Genomic DNA, 24,152 nt, shown 5'->3' on the forward strand with positions numbered 1-24,152 from the left:
ACATAATGAAGAGGAGAAGGACAGTCTATTGTATTTACTCACATTTTTGCTTACTGTGTTCTTTCACTCTTTTTGATATTTCTAGGTCTTTCTTTCATTGTTTCCTTTCTATTTAGAGAACTTTCTTTAGCCATTCTTTTAGGGTAGGTCTGCTGGTGATGAATTCTCTTGGTTTTCCTTCTTCTGAGAATGTCTTGATTTCTTCATTCCTAAAAGATATTTTCATTGGCTGTAATAACACTGTGGGTTGATAATTCTTTTCTTTTAGTGCTTGCAAAATATTGTACCGCTTACTTTTGGCCTCCGTGTTTTCGTATGAGAAAGCCACCATCATCCGAATTGTTTTTTCCATAAGGAAAGGTAGTGCATCATTTCTTTTTCATTGCTTTCAAGATTTTTTGTCATTCGTTGTGAGAAGTTTTACTATGATGTATCCTGGTGTGAATTTCTTTTGGTTTATTCTGTTTGGTATTCAACTCAACTTCTTGAATTTATAATTTTATGTCTTTTGGCCAAATTTGGAAAGTTTTCAGCCATTATTTCTTTTTTGAATACTTTTTCAGTCCTGCCCACTTTTACTCTCCTTCTGAAACTTCGATGACACGAATATTAGATCCGTTGTTGTAGTCTCACAGCACAGGTCCCAAAGGCTCTGTTCATTTCTCCCCCAGTTTATTTTCTGTTTGTTGTTAAGATTGGGTAATTTTCATCATCCTGTTTTCCTTTCACTGATCCTTTCCTTTGTTTCCTCCATTCTGCTGTTGAGCCCATACAGTGGTTTTTTTAGTTTCAGTTATTTATTTTTCAATTCTAAAATATCTGTTTGGTTCTTCTTTATATAATCTATTTCTTTGCTGAGACTTTCTATTTATTTATGGAGACCATTTTTTCATTTAAATGTGTTTATAATTGCTCATTAAAATATTTTTATGATGGCTGCCTTAAACTATTTGTCAGATAATTCTAACAGGCCTGACATCTCCGTGTTGGCATCTATTGATTGTCTCTCTTCATTCATTTTGAGATCTTCCTAGTTCTTGGTATGACGAGTGATCTTTGGTTGAAATTGGTACATTTTGGGCATTCTGTTGTGAAACTCTAGCTCTTATTTAAACCTCTTGGTTTAGGTGGATTTTTTTTTTTTTTTTTTGACACTGATAAAGCAGGGGAAGGGAGGGGCACTGCTTTGGTACTTCCTGGTGGGGACAGACATTCAGGTTCCTAACTCAGCCTCCATGACACCTGAGAGTGGGGCTCCTCATGTTTTCTGGGTGGGTGTAGGAGTTTAAGCTCCTCACTAAATTTCCACTGATACCTCACTAGCTTGCAGGGGTAGAAGTACCTCATCACTGATCTCCATGTGACCTTCACTGATCCCACATTGTGGGAGAAGATTCATTCCCATTGCTGGATGGTAAAAATCCTGACTCTCTACGATAGTCTTCCTCTGATGCCTTACCAGCAAGAGTAGGGGGACGAAAAGGGAGACTTACCGCTTGCTAGGGATAAAAGTCCAGTCTCCTTACTTTGTCTTTTCTGACTCCCCTGTTAGGGTGGGAAAACAGGGACACCTTGTGGCCTGCTAAGGGTAGAAGTTGAATCTCTTACTTGGCCTTTGCTGACACAGCTGGGGGTAGGACCAGTATTTGTTTTGTGGTGTTTGGCTGGAGTAGAGAGGTTATTGTCTGAAAGTTTTCTGTTTTGACAGGCTGCCCTTTTCTTCGTCCTTTGGCTAAAGAGAAAGGGCTTTTGGGGTTTTTTTAGTCTGCACTTGCTGGTGTTTCTGGGTTATCAGTTTCTTCAGTTCCAAGTGTGAGATGTATGAGGCAAAAAAAAAAAAAAAAAAAAAAAATTCCAGTGAACTCATTACTGTGTCATTCCTTGGGTCCCCATGTCCCTTGCTTGTCTACCTTTTTCATTCTACTTTTTAGATTGTTATACTTGTTGCTTGTTTTATTATACATATAATGTCCAGGGTTTTTAGTTATATACAATGGGACGAATAGAGAAAAGCACATCTACTCCATATTATCAGAAGGGGAAGTACTCTATCATAGGCTTCTAAAAAGTGGTTTTTTTCTACCCCTGTATCTCAAGAAGATGTGCTTTCCTTTCTTGAATCGATTTTCCCAGTTGCTTCTAAATATCTTTATCAATATGATAAAGTGAATCACCCACTATAAAGCTGAAGGGCTTTCTCTTTGTAAGAGGTTTGGGGAAGTTAAAAGCCTCTCAAATGCCTTTTAAAAAGAGATGGGCCTAACCGTACGCTATCTCTAGGTTAGGATCTCTCCGATGTTATGTCTAGCAGCCATCTTTTCACCAGCCATCTCATGTTCCTCTCCAGAGTCTCTTTCCAGAAAAAAGCCATTTTAGTAGCGTACACCTTAGTTTTATACAGTTTTGATGATGCTGAGAGATATATTTTCTCTTATGAAATCTGTGTGTATTAAATTGCAATCTTGCCTCCTCCTCCACGTGTTCGCATTTTAAGAGTCACAATCAGAAGGATAAATGACCCACAGCTTCCTTTTAGAGCTGCATGTAAAGGCACTTTTATTTTTGTCCTTCTCCAAAAGATGAAAGACATAATGAGTATACTATAAATGACTGAATGAGCTACAAGTCAATTGCTCTGAACTCAGTATTAATCCCACTTTCAATACAGAATGGAGATGTCCTATGGTTCATTTAGCTACCAAGTGGTATAAGCTGTTATTCTGTTATTCTCCAGAATTATAAAGGATTGCAAAACTTAATGTATAAAAGACATGCAATAAAATGCTGGGCTGCCAAGCAAAGAAGATACTTTTGGTAATTTAAAGGAAGCAACTTGTAGAATGAACAGCAAACTTAACTCTTCAGTTCAAAATACAATTGAGAAATATGCTTCTCTCTCCCTCTCCAGAATATTACACCGAACTTTTAAAAAAAGATGCATGTTGAAAAGCTTTTACAAAGATAAAAACACTAATAGGTTTGGAGTAATATGAACAATTCTAATTTTTGTTTCAGTTACTTCCCCATATTAGCTCATAAGCAGGTCAGGCAGGGAGAAAGCCCAGGAGGTGAAGAAGGTAAACTTTGTGCTGGTCCAGACCTAGCCCAAGGCTCTCTGTGTTGTGATGGTAAAACTTGGAAGGGTTATGGCAATATGTATTTGTAATATTGTGTTTTCAGTGAAAGCCTGGTGCATCTTAGAATGCTGATTTGGATAATTCACCAGAAAGTGACCTTCAGAGCAACAGTAAGTACACTACAGAAATGACTAGATTTCCAAGCTGTTTTCTTGAAGTTCTGAAGTTACAGGAAGAGAGAAAATGGTGAACTGTCAAAGCAAATCTATACATGATATGTCTACAAAGGGAAAAATGGTGAGGGAGGACAGTAAAAGCAGCATGATTCAGGGAAAAGTAGTGGGTGCCAAGGTTCAGATCTGGTCAGACAGCCACCATGAAGCACTGTGAGCACATCTCCAGATGGGCAGCAGGCTCTGACCTAGAGATGGACAAAGGTTGCCTACAGCTGCCTCTGAAGCTTCCATTCCACCTCCTGCCAAAAAGCAGACCTGAGGGTTGTCTTATTGGCTGTCTTACACACTCTGAACTCGGGTCAGACAATGTGCCATTGACTTTTAGATGCTTCATTTGGTTTAACAGGAGTGTTCTAGCTGACTATTAAGAACAGAGCCTTTGACCTAAACACATCTGATTCAAAACCTAACCCTATCACTGCAAACTTGGACTTGTTTTCTTGCTAATTCTACATAGTTATTTTTCTTCATCTTTCAAAGGAGAGATAATGATATCTCTCTCATAGGGTTGTTGCAATCATTAAATGTGATAACATGCTGAAGTACTAAGAGATCAATAATAATCACTGATATTGGTCATTGTCATTATTAATTAACTTATTTAGCTGAAATATATTTTTCTATAGCTTGTTCCAATTGTGACAGTTATTAAAAAGCAAGCTTCAGACAGGCTCACATAGTTTGGTAATTTGTTGGGTAACGCAGCATTATATTAGGTACATATATGTGAGTGATGGCAGATTAGCGTTGCCTGCCCCCTGATAAACTGTTTAAAATTGACCGAGCTCCCTCGATGAGGGCCATGCTAGGATTTGACTCCTACACAGAAATACTTCTGCAGCAGAATTTCCTGCCAAATCATCAAAGTTTTAGAAGACAGTATTTTCAGCCAACAAAGTATATAAAAGAGATGTTTCCAGTTTTGGAGGCAAGGACAAGCACAGGTGAGAAGTGGGTGATGAGCAAATGCAGCTGCTGAAAATGCTAAACAAATTATCCCCATACTTTTTCCTTCAAGGTGGAGAAGGAAGATGTTGGTTTAAATGATAATTGAAATTCACCATCTGGATTTGGAGCATTGCACTGTGGAGGTGAAGATGGCCAGACCAAGATTTTCAGCTTTCTCCACTCCCCGAGCCAGCCCTGGGCTTTACTGTATGTAACATTTGAGGATGAGGTCCTCCCTTCCAAGGTCTGATTGCCCCAGGGATCAGCCTCTGGCCACAATCAGGGGGTTCTGCTAGGACTTTGGTTAAGGCTCCTCCACAACAACCGTCTGCCTGGATGCCCATTGATAGAGATTCATTTATCCCAGAACTACAGTGATCCATTCCAGGAGCCTGGCCTCCTCTAGCCGTTTGGGTCTTGGCCCCCTCCCTGCTTGTCCTCAGAGCCTTTCCTCCCCTCTCCAGCATGGTCAGCAATATGAGCACTTAGGTTTCTCTGCATGATCTGAATTGCGTCTTGGACAGAACTGCTTAGCAGTGCTTGGTGCACACACTGTAAAGGAATTTGGGGATATGCTAATGAGGAAGCCCATAACCAAAAGGTAGACGATTCACAATCAAATTGCAATAAACCTGTGGAGATTCCGTGAAGAACAAGACACACAGGAAAAGCCTGATTGCTGGAAAAACTGCTTTGCAAATGAGAGGTACGGCTGCTGAATCTTTGAAAAGACAGCAGTGCTCCCAGAAGGACTAACCTAACCACATATTAGCCCAAATGTCTGGTCAATGAATGATAGTGCCGCATGTGCAATCTCTCTCAGAAGAGATTCTGGAAGGATTCAGGTTTAAATGCTGAAGTGAAAAGTAAATAAAATGTTCCAATTTGCTCTTCCCTTTCCCTCCTCAACCAACTACCTCTACCCTATCTCCCAAATTTGTATTCTCTCGTTTGTTTAGCCCATATCAACGGTCTTGAACAGAACAGAGTTGCTAAGTAACACACAATTCTACCACATTTTCATCTTAAAAGACCAAATTAGTACATCAATAAATGCCATTTCTGTATAATGGCAATAAGTATGATTTATAAGTTAAGATTTTGAGGTAAAAAGGAACATAAAAAGCTAAATAATTTTGAATAAGTTCTTATGGATGCTTTAAAGACATCTACTTACACTCCATTAGTTAGATTCATTGAAGCTCATGACGAACTATGTTATAATATTAGATGGAACTTTAAAGTAGCATTTCTCCTCATGAAAACTCACAGATCCATACTTACATGCTAGAACATCTCTCATTACTTTTAAAATAACACAGTTTTATTTTCCTCATTTAGTCTCAAATCAGTGATCCAGAGGCATGTCTTTAAACCAGGACAAGACAATACTATATATCAGGTTAAATTCTGATCTTTTCAGTGTCAGATTTATGCTTTGTAAAGCATTATGTCCTCTCTTACTTAATCTCTTACTAGACTTGTTCATTCTACTCCAGTCACCCTGTCCTTCTTTCTGTTTCGTGTTCATGCTGGGCACACTCCAATCTCAGGGTTTAGCAAGTGCTGTTTCCTTTACTTGGAGTGATTTTCACCAGATATTTGCATGATTTGCTCCCTCATCTGGCACTTTCCATTTTCCTATCGTGCTTCCTCCCCGCATAGCATTTATTACTTTATAACATATTCTATATTTCATTAGGTAGTGTATTGCCTACCTTAGTCGAGTGCAAATGTTATGAGGACACTACTTTTTCATAGCTGTATCTCCATGTCTAAAACACTGTCTGAAACCGAGTAGGTGCCCAGTAAATGATGAATGTGTGAATGAGCAGTGTGGTGTCAGCAAGACTTCTAGGATGTTCAAAAGGGTGTGTTTCCTCAGGTGTTTTTTTCGTAGGATAAAGCTAAACATAGTGTGATATCCTTAATTAAGTATGCTGTGGCATGGGACTTGCCAACACAGAAAATTCACTTTTTTTTTTTTTTTTACATTATCTGCTTATTTTTGTGTCTGCATAGCTAAACCAACAGGCATATATCTTTTTTAAGTTAATTTCTGGAAAGGAAATATTCTGCAAAGCCAAAAAAAAGACAACCACTTTCCTAAAACTCTATATAGAATATATTTCAGTTCTGTTGAATCAGAAAAAACACATTTGTTTCATTCTCTCTCTTTTTGAGTTCCTAGAGAAACTTCAAAGAAAACAAAATGTAGACAGGTCAGCTGTCATGAATCAGATTTCATCTTGATAGGCTTTTTATAGACCTATAACAAAGTAGAGCCCTGAAAATTGTGTTAGGTAATGGGGATTCTGACAGACCCCTTAACTATGTGGAACTAGGAGGTTCTGCTATAATTCTGCTGCTTCATATGAAAATTTCAAGTGTTTTCATTAGGTACAACAGCTGTTTCTATTACAGATAACAGATCTCAGAGGTGGTGAAGCTGATATCAACTTCTAGTGGGCTCAGAACACAGTGTAGCTTGTACAATTAGGTTTTTTTTTAATTATTTTTCTCTGCACACACAAATTAACTCTGTAGCAGTAAAAGGAAATTAGTTACTTGCTACCGGAATTGTCTGAAAGTGATACGATCATCTTTTCTAGAATCACATTAACCAAATTAAAAGCCCTTGGGAAAAATTTGGCACCCTGTTCTTTCTCATTCACATCTTCATAAAGACCTCTCAGGAGCTTCCATTTAGAAAGCTATGATCATTACCAGGACTTTTAATTTGGAAAGATTGGCTGCTCACCAGTGAGTCTTTCTAGACACCCAGCGGTGGAGGGGCTCTGCTGTGTTACAGTCTTGGAGGCCTTGACTTTACTATCCTCTGCTTGCTTGAAGGTATGTTTTCCAGCCTGAGACACAGAGCCACCGTCCTGCTACAGAACCTGTTTCCAGGTTGGTCGCTATCATTTTGTTCTCCACCTAGTGGAGTCTGGTCAACTGATAGAACTGTGAGATAATATTGAATTGTTATTTTAAATTGCTACATTTGGGGTGGTAACACAGCAATAGATAAGTGCAACAGAGACAGAGTAAGAAGCCACAGGAAACGTGCTCCTATGAATGTGGGCATCAAAAACACTAGCTTAGAATGAGATGGAGTTAGTGGTTGTCTATAAGATATAGACAGATGTCACTCTCTCTTCCACCTTTTTAGCTGGTCGCTAAAGTATAATAATTAAACTGTTGTTCTATTATCTTTTGGATTTATAAATATAAATATTTACTGTACAAATGCAAAATTTTGGGGAGGGATAATGCTTTAAACCGAAGTACAGAAAACTTGTTCTGTATAGGGCCAGTTAGTAAATATTTTAGGCTTTGTGAGTTAATCTAGTCTTTGTGCAACTATTCAACTCAGGCAAATTGACTTGGACAATATGTAAATGAACGGCATGGCTGTGTGAAATAAACTTTATTGACAAAAATAGGTGGTATGCTGGATTTGACTGCAGACCACAGTTTGCTGACTCCTGTTCTAAACAATTATCACTATAGCCAACAGTGACAATTGCTTATATTGTTTGAATCTCATCAGCGTGAGCTTTGGCTGACCTCTAGCTCCAATCACACCTTTTTAGTTTCAATTGTAGGCTTCTCCTCCTAAGTCTGAAATGTACTCCTCAAGGCTCTCTTCTCTCTTTCTACACTCTTTCTCAGCCATGTCACCCACTCAAATGATTTCAGCTAACACCAATTTGCCATTAAGAAATCTCTACCTTCATTCAGTCTTTTATCCAGAACTCCAGGCTCCTGTATTTCAGCTTGGATATCTTGCCAGCACCCTATGTTCAATGCACTCTTGTATTAGTTATTAATCTACAGTCTCTTATTTCCAAACCCATCCTTTTACAGTCAGCTCTGTGATGCCATGTCTGGGACTCTGCAAACCCCATTTCTGCTTTGCCAACTGTTAGCTTCTGTCAATAGGGGATGCTAGAGAAGAAAGAAGGGACTTTCTCCTTCCTCCCTGCTTCCTGTTTACTTCTGTCTGTTTAGGGGCTCCTGGGAACACCCTTTCAACAAACCTCCAATCCAGAAACATACATTCTTTTCTGTAATAGCAGCTGAATCTGTTTTTTCCAAAAGTTGCAAATTACCTTTATTACCACACCCCTCCCCATCATTTCCCACAGCACCAGTGGGTTAGTGGCCCCTCCTCAGAGGTCTGAGTCTCAGCCCTTCGGGACTCCTCCCCCAAGCTCAGAGACACTAATACTAGCTGAACAGCATCTTCTAGTGGGGAGTCTGAGTTTTGGCTTAGTAGGGTCCCTGATCCAAGTTTCTAAGTTTTAGCCATTCTAACTTCTGTTTGATTCCCCAGCCCTAAGAGGTGGTAGTTGCTTTAATTGCTTCTTCCATGATAACTTATTGTTCTCATTTGTTTTTTCAGTTACCTAGTTAACAACTTCAAATGGTTGGCTAACCATTATTTATATTAAATTCCCATTCAAATATCTGGCATGGTTTCTCCCAACTGACCTCTAAAGGAGTTTATATTCTCAGCCAAAAGCTGCTGCTACGACAGTGTCTTCTTCCTTAGTAAATGGCACCAGCAAACCTTTCCCTATCCCCTGTCCAATTTCTCAAGCAAATATCTGGGCATCATTCTTAGCTTCATTCTTTCAACTCCTATATCCCATCAGTGAACAAGACCTATAGATTTGGCTTCCTGAATATTTCTTGTATCTATTTGTTTTTCGCCTTCTCTATGCCCACCACCCTAGACCAATCCACCACCATGTCTCACCTAGATGAAGATCACCACCATATAACTGACCTCCCCACATTTCTGTAGCCCCTCAGTCTGTTCTCCCCACGACAGCCCCAAAGATGTCTCAAAAACATTTTCCAGTTAAATGCACTCTGAAACATTCCAAATCCCTAATTTATAAGTGTTCTGTAATTTGACTTCTGTTTCTGCACTTCATTTGGAAATATCTTCTTTACTCTTTTGCTAGTTTTTGAATGTGCCATTCTTTCTTTGCATTCTTGGTGCAAACTGTTTCTTCTGTTTAGAAATATCCCTTTTCACCTGGATAACTGACACGTTCATTTAATGTTGTGTAAATATCATTTTCTTAGAGATGGCTTTTCCAACCTTCCTGACGGGGCTATTCTCCTATTTATTTCCATAGATCATTGAACATGTCCTTTTCTCTGTAACATGCAGTAAGCTTATAAGTAACTGTCTAGACTATAAAGAACCATATAGGCAGGGGCTATGTCTGTCTTGCCCAACACAATATTCCTAATACCTAGCATTGTTTCCAGCACAGGGGATACATATTCAACAACTATTTTCTGATGTCAATTGATTTCTATTTTATATATATACAACTGACCCTTGAGCAACATTTGAACTGCATGGATCCATTGATAGGTGGATTTTCTTCTGCTTCTGCCACCCCTGAGACGACAAGACCAATGCCTCCTCTTCCTCCTTTTCCTGAGCCTACTCAACATGAAGACAGTGAGGATGAGGACCTTTATGATGATCCACTTCCAATTAATAGTAAGTATATTTTCTCTTCCTTATGATTTTCTTAATAATATTTTCCTTTCTTAGCTTACTTTATTGTAAGAATATATTATATAATAGATATAACATGCAAAATATGTTATTCAACTGTTCATGTTATTGGTAAGGCTTTTGGTCAACAGTAGTCTATTAGGAAAGTTTTTGGGGAGTCAAAAGTTGCATGCGGATTTTCCTCTGCACCCCTGACTCCTGCATTATTCCAGGGTCAAATGTATATGATAGGGGCCTCTGAGTTAATTACAGAAAACACATGTTTCCTCGGATGCACCAGAATACCTTAGGGCTGCCTGTTACCTTGTAAACTGAAGGTTCTTTGGTTTGCTTGTCTCGTTCATATCTCCTGATACCAGTTTCCTTTTGTGGAGAAGACTGAATGGGGAGTAGATTGATTAGAATTTACTACATTGAGCTGGACTGGAGACTCAACATTACTGACTTTTCATTTTCAGATGGTCCTATATAGTGTCATGCAAGTCTCCTGAGTATCTGGGCCCAGGTACATCTCAGTACTTAGGCATTTAAACTCCAGTAGCCAACTAAGGGATGTTACTCTATTTCTAACAACCAGTATGTTACTTCACCAAAAATATCAACATGCTAGTTTCTTTGTAGTTCCCTGACACGTAGCCATTATTCCTCAAGTGACACAAATGGGGGAAATAGTCGGGGAGTGGACTAAAACACTGATAAAAGAGCTTTAAAAATTATACTAATAATAACCCATAATGCAAAAGCAAATAATGAAAATAGAATATGAAAATGAGCATGATAATGATGAAGAATCATGAAAGCGTATCACCACATTCAGTTGGAAAAGGAGTAGAAGACCTGAGGGAACACATAAAAAAAATCCATATTTGATTTTGGTCACACTTCCAGAGAGAGAGAGCGAGAGAGAGAGAGAGAGAGAGAGAAAGAGAGAGAGAAAGCGAGTGCTGCATTTATTTAAAAAACAAATGAAAAACAACCCAAAGAACTTTCATTTGTTTTTATCTTCTAAATAAATTTGACCCAAGATGGAAATTTCTTTGAGAATAACAGGCCTTTTTCCTTCAGCTCCAAGTTTTACCTTTTGGATTGTATTCCACACACGTTCTTTATCGTTTCTTCTTCCTTCAAGGGTGTCCATAGCATCTGCCATTAGTGACTGCAGCTGTGGCACCAAGATAAAAATTATCAGTGTGGAATTCACACAGAAATAACTTCTCTAAATACACAGATTAAAACCTAATTAAAAAATCATTTGTACGCTGATGATTTTATTACTCATCTTTCCTACGATGAACATTGCCACCTCATCTCTGCCTGTCATTGATGAGTATTATTGCACACATAAAATATTGAAACAATGAAAAGATTTCTCTTGAAAATTTGTAGAAAACATATAGATTTTAATGTAGTAAGTGTTGATGTTTTGTTAAAAACAGATTTGGGTTGTAAAGAATGAAAGCGGCAGTTAATTCTCTCAGGAAATGGCATGTAGTACATGAATGCGTTTTAGTATTTCCTCCTGAGGCTAATGTATCATAATTCTAGGCATCCTGCAAAAGCTCACCAGAGGACAATACTATATTTGTGCCGTTTTATTTCCTCTTAAAGAATCTAGCTCATTTAACTTCTTTTACTATTCTTTTCTTTGCTGAAAATTTTGAAATAACCAAGTGCTTCTTTTTTAGGTCCCACACAAAGGCAAGTTTTAAACATTCTACTCTTTGCCCAAAATAGGGACCTGCCATATTCCAATTTAAACAACCCCATATACAATCCCATATACACAGTGCATATGTGACTGCAAAGTAAAGCTGCATCAAAGAACGTGATATTAAAAGGTTTAAAAAAAAGTTCTCTAAAAGAAGAACAAATATCAGTTCAGTTCCCTGTGACATTAAAGAATGGACCCTTGGATAATCTTTTTGTGGTTTAGATATCACAGAGCTTAAGCAGAAGGACGGAGAGTTGAGTCACTCAACAATCTTCTACTGAGCAGTCACTATTTAAATAGCACCATACAAGGTGTTACAAGGATTCGTTTTCTAGGTTAACTCATACTTGGAAGTTGAAAAGTAAGATCTATTTCTTAAGGTGACAAAATCTTGCAAGATACATAATTTTTAAATATTTGGCATGCACATATACATAAACATATATTTAATTTTTTTCTGGTGGGCATGTAAATATGAAAATATCCCATGAAATTCCATTTTCCAAGATTTCAGATAGTGAAAATTACACGTTAGACAGGGATGTCAATAATGCTAGTTTGGTGTTCTTTGTGTATATTTTGAAAAATAACTATTTCCAGTAAAAAAAAAACCATAGATGTGTGGTTAAGAAGACTTAAGTGCAGAGAACTCCCCTGTATTTTTCATTTAAATCTTGAATGTGCTTTTCAGGAAGACAGGATCAACATTTTGCCAGCTTCTTAAATTAACATTTTCTTTGCTTCCACTTATCTCAGAGGAGCATTAATCATCTAAAATTGGCTATAATATGCACTTTGAAAGCTCCATACTTACTGCACTCCTGAATGCCTTATGAATGGCAAGATAAACACTTAGCCTTTTCGAAGGCGTTCCTCTGCACACAACCATAAAGGTTTATACAGTATTATTGCCAGTTTTGACTTGGTAATTCCTCGATTAACAGACATTTCATAGTTTGCATTTTTAGTATGTGTAATTTTATTATTTGGTTAGTCAGACAATTTCATACACTTACTCTGAACATCAGTATTTATTTAACACTTTTAACAGGTTTAGATGAACATTATAAACGTTGGCAGCTCATTTCTTGATTACGTCTTTGAAAGCTCAAAGAGGGAGGGTTCCTTTACTTATCTGAAAATTACAGGTAATCAGTTTGGGCTGTTCTCATCCTTACTGTGTGAATTCCATTCAGGTCTGTAATTAGTTTTAGCTACTCTCAATTAAAGCTTCAAAGTAAAGAGCCCTTCCCTACAACACATTAGGATCTCCATCTAGAGTAAATTTTACCTTTCCTTGAATGGGCAGCACGCTGTTCAGTAATTGCTTTTTGGATGAGGTCCTATCATTTCTAATATTAATTATGGTTATAACATACACATCTGTTTGAGGATTGTTTCTGTGAGACATTCCTTCACCTGGTTTTTGACTGGGTCTGTGTAAGGATAAAATGTCTGGTTTTCTGAGCTAACTGGTTAATTCAGTTAGAAAATAGCTATTTTGACTGAGTACATTTTACCCTCAGATAAACAACTAGTGTGTGTGTTGGCATTGCCAATATACATCATAACACTAGAAGTGATTAAGGAAACCCTAAAGACTATTTTATAGGGTCATTTTTCTACACAAAAATTACTGCTTTGTCCTCTCATTTTTCCATAGATGAGTTTCATACATTAACATATCTTGGAATTTAAGACTTAACTTATTAAAATCTCATTTTACTCAAAACAAAATATCTGAGACACAATACGAATAATCAGCCCTTTTCTATGTTTTCACATATCACAAAGTTCTTGCTATAAAAGTGTGAGCTAGTCAGCGTGAGGAAATAAAAATGAGACACACACACCTTCCTACATCTTCTTGGATGAGGTCCTATCATTTCTAATATTAATTATGGTTATAACATACACATCTGTTTGAGGATTGTTTCTGTGAGACATTCCTTCACCTGGTTTCATCATGAGAATGCTGCATGAGGGTTGGGGAGTTTGCCTTCAGACTACGTTTGTTATCATAATTTTTTCCCAGACCATATCACTTTGGCTCAAGGCCTGTGAAAGCCTTAAACAAAGAAAAACAAATACTTACCAATTCTGCCTCTTGTTGACTGATGTCCTGTAGATAGGGAATGGTGGCTAGTTCTGCCATTGCTTGATTGATCACCTGGGACTGCTCCTTTACTCTCTGCAGCTGGCTGAGGAGGCTGGCGTATTGCAACTTCTCCATCACACCTGAGCATGCACGGAAACTCCCCTAGTCTCACAGTAAAAGGCAATGTTTTAGAACAAAAACCACAGAAATAAACTTGTCCGTGGGGATGGAAGTCAGGGCTTGTTATAATATATTTACATCTTTTGAAGCTATGGTATCTAGTACAAGTAAATATTTCCTTCTATCATTTTAGAGAATTGTCTCATATCCTCTTTATCAAGTAGGTGAATATACCTAAAAGGGAGCCCTTTGCAGAACTGTTGAGATGGGTTTGCTGGTTGTCCTGCATTAGGGATCTAGGCTGAGGGGAAAAGAGGGGACTGAAATTGAACCTGCACTCCACTCTGGAGTGGTGATCCCACAGGGCTGAGTCTGCCTAGAGAGGGTGTCTTTATCTATGCCACCAAATCATCACAAGAGCTAAGAATTGCCTACTATCTTGTTTATATGAAAGAAAAATTTTTATGAAAGTTGAATCCTGAAAAATGTTGTATAAGTTGAATTCTCTTTGCCCCAAAGGCTGACGTTAAACCTCCAGCTCTGCCTTTATCCTCAGTGTTCCTTGGACGGCCTTGCACACTGGCTCATCTTCTTGTAGGCTTTACTCTGTCTCGTAGGACCATCCTCACAGTGGACATGATCCATCTTGAAACAGACTACTGTGCACATTCACCAACCCGTGAATCTATTGGTGGGCTTTCTTAACAGGGGCACACTTAGAATCATTGTGGCCCCCCTATGTGTTTGCTACCACCATCCACGAAAGAAGAGACATTACCTTCTCTAAAAAGTTTAATACAAATTGTAATGCTTGATAGGAGAGACAAAGTTTATCATAATATTCTCATGTTTATCTTTAGGAAAAAGTACTTCTGACTTAAGGTGCATAAAAGGGTTAAAACAAAAGCCTTGGGTTTCTGCTGTGTTTGGAGTATGATAAGAAAGGAGAACTCACAGGAGGACTTAGTTTGGCAATTGCCCTCTATATCCTGGTGCTCAGAAGGGGAAGGCTGGGTGACCAAACACCCCCTTTAGGGCAGGGCTCCTACTGGACCACTCGGCACCAGAATCACTAGGCTTGTTTGTTAACTAGGCAGTTATTAATAGCAAACTGAGTCCTGGGCCTCACTCAGTGAATCACGATCTCTTGATATGCGGCCCTAGAAATATGAATTTCAACCAGGTGCCTCCCCAAATAGTCAAGTTTCTGTTTGAAAAAAAGTCTCTACCTTAGAGCTTAGTATCTCAGTAAGGACTGTTTTAGTTGTGCATACTTATGAAACAGAATTTCTTACAGAAATTAGAGAAGGCAGACATGATTTCTCTTTCTTAAAAGAAAGCCTCTAAAGAGAAAAATTGTTAGAAAGAATATTATTAAAGAGGATCTGAACTTCAGCTTGATATTAGAAAGTGGTTCTTTTTGAAATGTCATACTCATATTTTGATTGACAGCAACCTCTGACAGCTGGCATTTTTCTAGAATCTTGGAAATAAATAAAGGTTAGGTTCTATTGCATTGTATTTTCTTTATTCTTCCCTAACACCTATCTATGCTGTTCAACTGATGTCTTTTTATTCATACTAATTTGTTCTTTCTGATTAATCATTTGTCTGAAAATCTATAAACCTGTAAGAGTGATGATCGCAAATGGTGGATTTGGGGTCCCTTCCCTGAATTGATGAAAAAGCTAGCCTACCCATTCAATTTAAGCATGTAGCTAAACAATGGCCTTCTGTCAAATAAAACAAAGCAAATTGGAGGAGAAACAGTTTTCTTTTGGAAGAAAAATTGCTTTCTTTGTCCTTCTTTAAAATAAACAATGGAGCTAGTTGTAGGAAAGTGGTGCAGTGACTCAACTCCAAAGAGCAGAAACAACTGCAGCTTGCTTGGGAGCATAATCTATCAGTGTAATTTTTCAAAACATCAGGAAAATGAAAATAGTGGAAGGCAACAGTGCTTTGTTAGCTTGATTGTTGGATGCATAGCAAAACAGGAAGTGCTTTATATAAATAAGATACTAGGGAAAGAATATAGTTGACTGCTAATAGTCACCCATCCTCCCCTTTCCCCAAGTCAAATGCAGTTTTGGTTATCAGAAAACTACAGATTAACATTTTACCTATACAAAATAGGGGTTTCAGAAAGACAACATGAAAAGGAAATAAAAATCAATATCTAATGCCAGCAGAAACATTTTAATGCTGTTGCTTTAAGAAAATGAAGGAAATAATAAAAATTGAAGGAATTAGCTTGAACATCTAATGGCAGCAAAGACTAAATCTAAAAGGAGGTAGCCCTCCCAGTGGGACTGGAGGAGCGATCAAAGGGCTCCTTAGCTGCAGGAGAGAGTGTAATAAAGTGGCCACGATTGAAGCTAAAACCTCACATGGGTACAATGAAGGTTAGGTAAATAGCAAGTTCAAATGAAGGCTTCAGTCAGATACTTGTCAAGATTTAATAGCAGTTATGGATAAACGTTTGGCAAATAAGTGGCACTATATAATACCGCCGAAAAGCAGAGTCCAAGCATTTAGCATGTATATCCATTTGGCATAACATATAGAAACATTAACTGCAAAAAAAGACGTAGAAAATAATAAAAATATTGTTGTTCATTTCAAATGTGCATATGTAAACATTTTTTATGCTTCAGTCTGAAAAAATTAAAACTAAAATTAATGAGGTATTAAAAACATGGTTAGGTCATTTTTTGGCAAGTCAGCCTGTGAAGGAGGCTTCATGCATGGCAAGAGATTTTATTATTTTAACTCTTTAACATTTAGCCCAGGAAGCACAGTACGTAAGGTTTGAAACTGACAGCAGCCAATAAAGTTAATGAATGGAAAAGCATAGTGTCATCTGGTAGCATGTGAAATAATTAGGACAAAAATCCAGAGAAGAAAAAGTACCATTAGGGCAGGGCTGCTGGCTGAATGAATGGGGTTGATGTTCAGTAGAATTACCAGCCACCAGAAAGATGGTAGCATATTGTAGATTATAACTCTCAAAATGCTAGAATCACCCTTGTTTGGCCATGTGTGGGGTGCCTAGTAGAGCCATCTATAAAGATAAGGAAACTGGCGTCCAAAGTGTAAAAAGAATCATTGTCTGAGACATAGAAACCTCCTTCAGATCAGGAAAGTCATTCTTTACCAACTGTGCCTACTGCCTCATGGCAAGAGGTGAAAATTCATGTTCTCTAGGAAGTTTTTCACAGCTGATTTTCTGAGTCCAATTCATTTGTATACTTATATGTTCATTTTTTAAAAATTGAATCCAGCTATAGAGTCATTCCCATGTTGTTTTATGTATGTTTTGCCTCCAGCAAGGATCGTACTTTTAGTTCAAAGAGATGTAATATGTCTCAGTGAAACAATACTGGAACGATATTCTGAAGTGATTTTGAGTTCTAGCTCCCAGTCCTCTAGCTGTGTGAACCTGAATAAATCACTACCCTGAGTCACAGTTTCCTCATTAGTAAAATGAAGGTGACACAGTGTCACCAAATTGTGAGGGTAAAATGAGATAATGTAAGGGAAAATGCTTTTTAAATTGCAGAGCGCTGTATTTGTGCTTCTCCTAAACCCTAATCCCTAAGTGGAATTTTCTGCATGTATTCATCATCCTAGTTAATAACCAGAACTACTCTGTATATTTTTCCTAATATGTTTGAGTTAAGAAAATTTCTTAACTATAGATATTTTGGGGATTTGAAAGCAAGGTTAATTTGTTAGCTGTAGAAATTTTTTTTTTTTTACTTATACTTAAAATGCTTCTGTTGAAGGTAAATTGCTATACTATCTCTTCATATATAATTTGTGCAGAACAAAGACATGTACCTTTTATTTCAATGAAGGAAATTGAAAATTGGAACAACCAATAAAAAAATTCCCCATGCTATTATAATTTACTATATTGCCAGGTTAACTTTTTTCCTAATTAGATTTTAGGTAGATATTATAAACCTAATATTTATAAGGTAATTAAATATTCAATATGTTTATAGGATGGATCATGAGAATTCTTGGCATTGTCTAAGCACTATTTAGAAATCTATGTATTTATTATCATTTATGTGACTTAATATAAATGTGGTAACACTTAAATATTGTGTAACTGATTCTGGTCATAGTATTATGTCAAGCACTAGTATCATCTTTTGGGTCTCCTGCTGTTATGAATGCTGAAGTTTCAATGCATTCTCTTTTCATATTACAAATCCATTTCCCTTGAGAAGCATTGTCAAAATGAATTAAAAATCTCTGAATATATATGACACAATGTATGTTTCTTAGCCATTAGGCCTGGATGAAAATGTGGTTGTTTCAGACAACTCTTTACTCTGGTAGAAAAGTAACATTGAGTCTCAGTCGCCAGTATTGAGAATAATTGAGAAGTCTAAAATTCTTTAAGATAAACATGTTGTCCAAGACATTGGTCGCTGTCTTCTAATGGAAGTGTATTGGAGATTGGCTCTGCTCTACCAAGACACCTGAGGCTAATTAACTCATGGTCAGAAACTGCAGCCCTGAGTCCAGTCCATGGCTAGAAATGACATCTCGAATCCCACCGGAGTGAAGAGATCTGAGCAAATGAGTGATCTAAGGAAAATGAGCTAAGGAAAAGACTTCAAAATCCACAGGACACTAGCACAATCTTCATGTTAGAAGAAAAATGTGTCATTTCAAAGTATACCACTTGTATAAAGAAAAAGAAAGGTCTATAAAACATTCTTCTTGTTAAAGCAAACTAAAACCAATACAAATAACTAAAGTTAAAATTCTTAATACCTTACAAAGTACTTCAACACAGATTACATATTTATGGTCTCACAACAACTCTATGAGGTGGGCCTAGCAGATATCAACCTATTTTATGCATGACAAAAAAAAAAACGGTTTAGCGGTTAGTGACTTGCCCGAGGGTCACACAGAGCGTAGCCTTGGGCAGAAGTCTTCATCTATAGGTGTCACAAACCAGGGTAACGAATAATAAGGACAGTGCAATTCCTAAATATTCAAGTGGATGGCATGTGACATCTGAAGAAAAAACACACCTTGAAGGATCTTAAAAACACTATTGAGAGCTTCTTGGGTCATAGTTAATGGTACCATGTAGGAATAATTTCCCGTCTCTAACTCATTACTTGCTTCATTAAGCTAGGTTACCTTTGCAGCCAGTTTTATACAATCCTGCTTTATGAAGCTGTGGCTGGGCAAATAATAAGATATCTAGAAGCCAATGTTTAGATATACTTGTGGTGCCTGGGAACTTTCAGGCTTATTCACTTCAATTTCATTACAACTCTTTGAGATAATCTTCCAAAAACTGTTATTTCCCATAGAACAGAACATAGGAAAGTTGATAAAATTCCTTGTAGTGAGCAAAGTGATACTGAGACTCAATCTAAAGATGGCCATTCTTAGATGCTAAGAGTCTTGTTAATTATGGTTTTAAAATCTCCTTTATAGACACATAAAGATACATGCATGTACAAATTTCCAAGTGTCCAGAATACCCTTTCAAAGATGAGAAGCAAATGAGTTAAGAACATCAGAAAAGTGCATAAGGCCTAGATAGGCCCAACCTATGTTCACTCTGTGAGATCTGAACTAGCGACAGACGGTGTGGTCAGCTTCCTGACAAGTAGGAAGGTGAGGCAGGCATTGCCTCAAGAGCTGGGGCACAGACAGATCATCTCCACAACACCCGAGATGAAATAATGTTATATGGGGATGGTTTTCATTAGCAAAGCTGTCACTGCTTAGAAGGGCTTGAGGATGGCAATAATGATGTATGTGGGTATCTAGGAGGGTATTTGTTATGGTAGCCTGAGCCGACTAAGACAGAGATGGATTTCTTATTAATAGAAATACAGGGGAGATAATTGAGTGAAACATGATTGTGGGGAGGGGGAAGTTGTGTGGTAGGAAAATTAGTACAAATGTGCTTTTGTATTTGTAATGCATAGAATTACAAATCATGCAAATAGATTAGGTGTTTTATAGCTTTTCTAAAATGCTGAATAATGTTATTGAGCAGATAAACTGCTGAACAGATGTTAAGTAGCTGTTTGTGATGACACCCTTGGTTCCCCTTGTAAGGTAAGAACATCAAATCGATGAAGAAGCAAGAAAAAAATTCTTTAAAATTTCCAACTTACAGGCCTTTTGAAAAATATTAAAAGAGGAGAAATCTGCAGCCTTTATAGCTTGTTAATAAGAAGTTCTCTTTATGTACTTCCAGCACAATGGCTTAAATTTTGTAAAATAGCACAGTAATTCAGGTCTTATTTTAGGCTTTTTAAGACTGAAAAGTAGAAAAGATATATTTTCCCTGGATCATAGAAAGGGATTAGATAATTTTTTTTCCCTTACAGCTATACAAAGATCAATTGCCAATGTTTAGAGAAGCATCCAATTCATCAGTGTGGTGTGGAGGCACCAGCTTGAAAAGCTCTGAATTCTTGGGAAGGTAACGAGATAGTTACATGCAATAGCTCAGTAAGTGAAATAGAGAAAACATTGTGCTTGCTAAAATTTTGTTATTGATTTGATGTAAGAAATCCACTGCAAGTTTAAATTAGGTATGAGGAAGGCATAAAGAAAGGCACTTTAAAGAGACACTAGCTTAATAAATGCTTGAAATTGCAAAGTGTAGCATTGTAATATGTTTTATAGTATAAAAGGAGTAAAACCATTTGCTTGGTTTTGCAAATGAGATTTACTGTTAATGTTTCTAAAATCCTCCAACACTTGCAATACTTGTACCATAAACTTTCCATACTTCTAGAATTCTCTAATATTTGCACATTGGACAAATATAAAAGATACCTACATTCAATCGGGTGCTTCTGATAAAATCCAGTACTGGCAAGATTCGCTTCCCCAGTGTCTCCATGTGTCTCACTGTATCTTCTCTGGTTAGCAGACCGAAAGGAGTTTTATGTTCTAAAAATTGTAACAATAAACTTTTATACTATTTTTTCCAGACATCCATTTCAAAATGCTTTCTTTGGCAAGCTATAAACAGATATCTCAATGTTAATAGATATGAAATCTTTGGTATAGAAACTAGTCCCATTCATAGACCATATGTATAACAATGAAAGATCTATGAGGAGACAGACAGAGGACACACTGCCCTTTAGAGACTATCATTTATTCATTTTGTTGTGTTTCTTGATTGAGAGATCTCAGAGACAGCCTATAATAATTCAACTGCCTTGTCAGAGTATGTTTTTCCTGAGTTGTGAAAAAATATTGTCATAAATGTGTCTGATTCTTGTCTTGTTCCTCCCAGGTGTTATTCAAGTGTGCAGATCCTATTGACTTTGAATGTAGCTCGAAGTTCAGATAAGCCCGAGAGTATACAGTGCCAGACAAAACACAAATTCTTAATTATGTGGTTAGAGGTGAAGAAATGAATTCATTCTGATCATGAATTCAGCCCATAAGTTTGAGATTTCAACTCCTTATGAGTATTTTCTTGATTTTTGAAAGTTTCAACTAGAATTACGAAAAACAATTTAACTGTAATGCTCTTCAGCAGATCTAAGCTCTTGGCTAATTGCATAGGAGTTGAACAGAAATCAATACAACAGCAGATAATTCAGGTGATTTAAGGTTGTCATTCGTTATGTTTTTGATTTCATATAACAGTTTTGTTGCATCATTTTCTTCTACATTTGCTAACTGACGATGATAAAGCTTGCATTCTTTGAGTGCCCTACGATTAGGTGATAATGGTGGTCAGGTGAAACGGTTGGAGTGAGGGAGTGGGCACTCCAGGATTGCCTGTGTTCTTGGCGGGTAGCTTTCCTGCAACCAGAGTACCAGGAATTAACTAGCCCACAAAGAAGATTGGAAGGAATTCATTTTAATCCAATAGACATTTCTGGGGGCCCAGGCCCAATTATATGCTAGGCCCTGTGATGAGTAGAACTTAGTGAATAATGCACAGTTCCTGCTTTATAGCCATATTGCAAGATAATAGTAAGTCTAGATGATTTACCTGTAAATGTTGGCAGCTTCCTACTTGATACTTTTTCCAAAAATTTCCCATCTTCCTTGTTTTTGAACCCAAGAGTCAAGAGATACTGTTGGGGAGGAAAAGATGACCAGTCAACTGTTTGAGGCAACACGTGGAGTCCTTGAAGATCTGAAACATGACAGAAAAAGAACCAAGGGATTTCATTATGGTTTTATTATTTTCAGGGTATTTTTCTCCCTAGATTTCATGAATTATACTTGGAAAAATGATAAATGTAAACATTAAAGGTATGAAGTAAAATTATGTGTACCTAAAGGTCAAATAGATAATACATAAAAATTATATTAATATTTCATTATTTATATTTTTCTCAGTAATCTAAACATACACAAAACACAGCAGTAAAATATGACTAGATTCCATGGTCATCTTTCCCCATCTTCAAAATAATAGATATTCAGGACCAGCTTGCAGGCTTAATATTTGTCTCTGTAATTCCTTTTAAGAGAATTTGATTTTTCTTTTCATAGTTTGAGATATAAGGAAATAATGTTATATGAAAGGAAAGAAAAATTACCAAGTGAGAATTAAAATATAAGGCTAATTTAGTTACCATCCTTCCTATAGTTTTAGAAAGAAATTTAAAATAATAAATGAACTGACTATTGTAATTGGACTTGGAGATAATTTAGGTGTCATGAAAATGGTTCTAAAAGAGACAAAATTCTTAAAGTTCCTAAGAGCTAGTACTCACTGAGTACTTATTTTCTAACTGTCCCTGTTCTAAGAGTTTTGTGTCTATTGTCTTTTTAAATCTTCACAATAAATTTACAAGATTGGTGCTATTGTCCCCATTGGTGAATAGTTGAGGGACACAGATGGAAAGTTATTAATACTTGCTCAAGAACATAGCCAGAAAGTGAGCAAAGCAGGATTCACACCCAGGCAGTCTGATTCCAGACACCATAGGCCTAGACATTGCACTCTGTGGGAGGGATTGCTTAGCTCTGGCTTATTTTGGGAGTAGGCATAAATGTCAACCATGGGGTCTTGGAGGCAAGATTCACTTTACTCATTTCCATTTTGAGTAAAAAGGCTTTGATTTAGTATAATAGACTTCTCAAATGAGGGATGATGAATAGAGAAGTTTAATAAACTCTCCTTCTTTAACACTGCCAAGAAGAGGAAAAGGTGAAATCCCAAATATCCTCGAATTATGATTTAGTTAAGGTTAATTTTTAATGTAGAAGAAGAACTCAACTGGTAGTGGTTCAAATATAGCTTTATTATTTATCTGTAATATTTCTTTAAAAAATAAGACAGTACACCATGAGTATTTTGATCCACTAGCAGAACTGTAAGTGCAGAAGCCTTCGTTCAAAGTAAAATTTGCTGATATGCCCAATATTTAAAGCCAACAAAGAGTAGAGATGTTCTGTTTGGATCCTGGAACACCGACCACCCACCCTCATCACTGTACTGTATTCTATGCCCCCCCACATAATAGCCACCTTGAGCTTTTCCACAGAACCCCAATTTTTCAAAGCACAGTTTGGAAAACACGGCAGTAAGTTATTTGGCACAGTTTGGTCAAGTAAATAGTGTATATCTGTCAAACAGAGTTAAAATGTATGCTGATTATTTAAAGAATTAAAATATCACAAAATGCCTTTTAAACACAAACACAGAACAAAAACATATTAAACATGCTTTAGTCTTTCTTTGGTGACTTAGGATTAGGTCACCCCTTAATGTTAATCAGTAAACACTTCTTCTGTGCCATGCACATTGTCAGGATTATCTTTTTCACTCATGGGGGGCAGGGCATCTTATCAGGCCCACCTTACAGACAATAAAAACTGGAGCTTCAAGAGGTTACAAACTACCAATCCATGAGCAAGGTAGGTTTTTCCATCTGTTTACATCTTCTACAATTTCTTTTTTTAGTGTTTTGTAGTTCTCCCTGTATAAGTCTCTTACATCTTTCATTAAATATATTCCTAGATATTTAATTTTCTTTGAGGCTACTATAAAAGGAATTGCGTTTTTGATTTGATCTTCTGCTTGATTGTTGTTGGCATATATGAATGCCTCAGATTTGTGTGTATTGATTTTGTAGCCTGAGACTTTGCTGAATTCATTTATCAGTTCTAGGAGTCTCTTAGATGAGTCTTTGGGGTTTTCTAGATATAATATCATATCATCGGCAAAGAGCGAGAGTTTGATCTCATCTGTCCCCATTTGGACACCCTTAATATCCCTCTCTTGCCTAATTGCCGAAGGGAGGATTTCAAGCACTATGTTGAATAGAAGTGGAGATAGAGGGCAGCCTTGTCTGGTTCCGGTTCTAAGTGGGAATGGTTTCAATTTTTCCCCATTCAATATGATATTGGCAGTGGGTTTGTCATAGATGGACTTGAC

The 24,152-nt window shown here is 37.1% G+C and overlaps 1 protein-coding gene across 1 annotated transcript in view; it reads right to left on the reverse strand.

Annotated features, from left to right (window-relative positions):
* SPATA16 (spermatogenesis associated 16) overlaps nucleotides 1–24,152 on the reverse strand; it is a 248,859-nt gene that overhangs the window by 10,362 nt on the left and 214,345 nt on the right. Inside the window, exons 7-10 of the mRNA XM_012640216.1 lie at nucleotides 21,753–21,899; nucleotides 20,577–20,689; nucleotides 13,616–13,780; nucleotides 10,888–10,971 (exon numbers count right to left, since the gene is read on the reverse strand). Of these exons, the coding sequence (XP_012495670.1) occupies nucleotides 10,888–10,971; nucleotides 13,616–13,780; nucleotides 20,577–20,689; nucleotides 21,753–21,899 (509 nt within the window). The remainder of the gene's footprint in view (nucleotides 1–10,887; nucleotides 10,972–13,615; nucleotides 13,781–20,576; nucleotides 20,690–21,752; nucleotides 21,900–24,152) is intronic.

Source organism: Propithecus coquereli, unplaced genomic scaffold, assembly GCF_000956105.1.
Source record: "Propithecus coquereli isolate 6110/MARCELLA unplaced genomic scaffold, Pcoq_1.0 Scaffold15, whole genome shotgun sequence".
Classification (NCBI taxonomy): domain Eukaryota; kingdom Metazoa; phylum Chordata; class Mammalia; order Primates; family Indriidae; genus Propithecus; species Propithecus coquereli.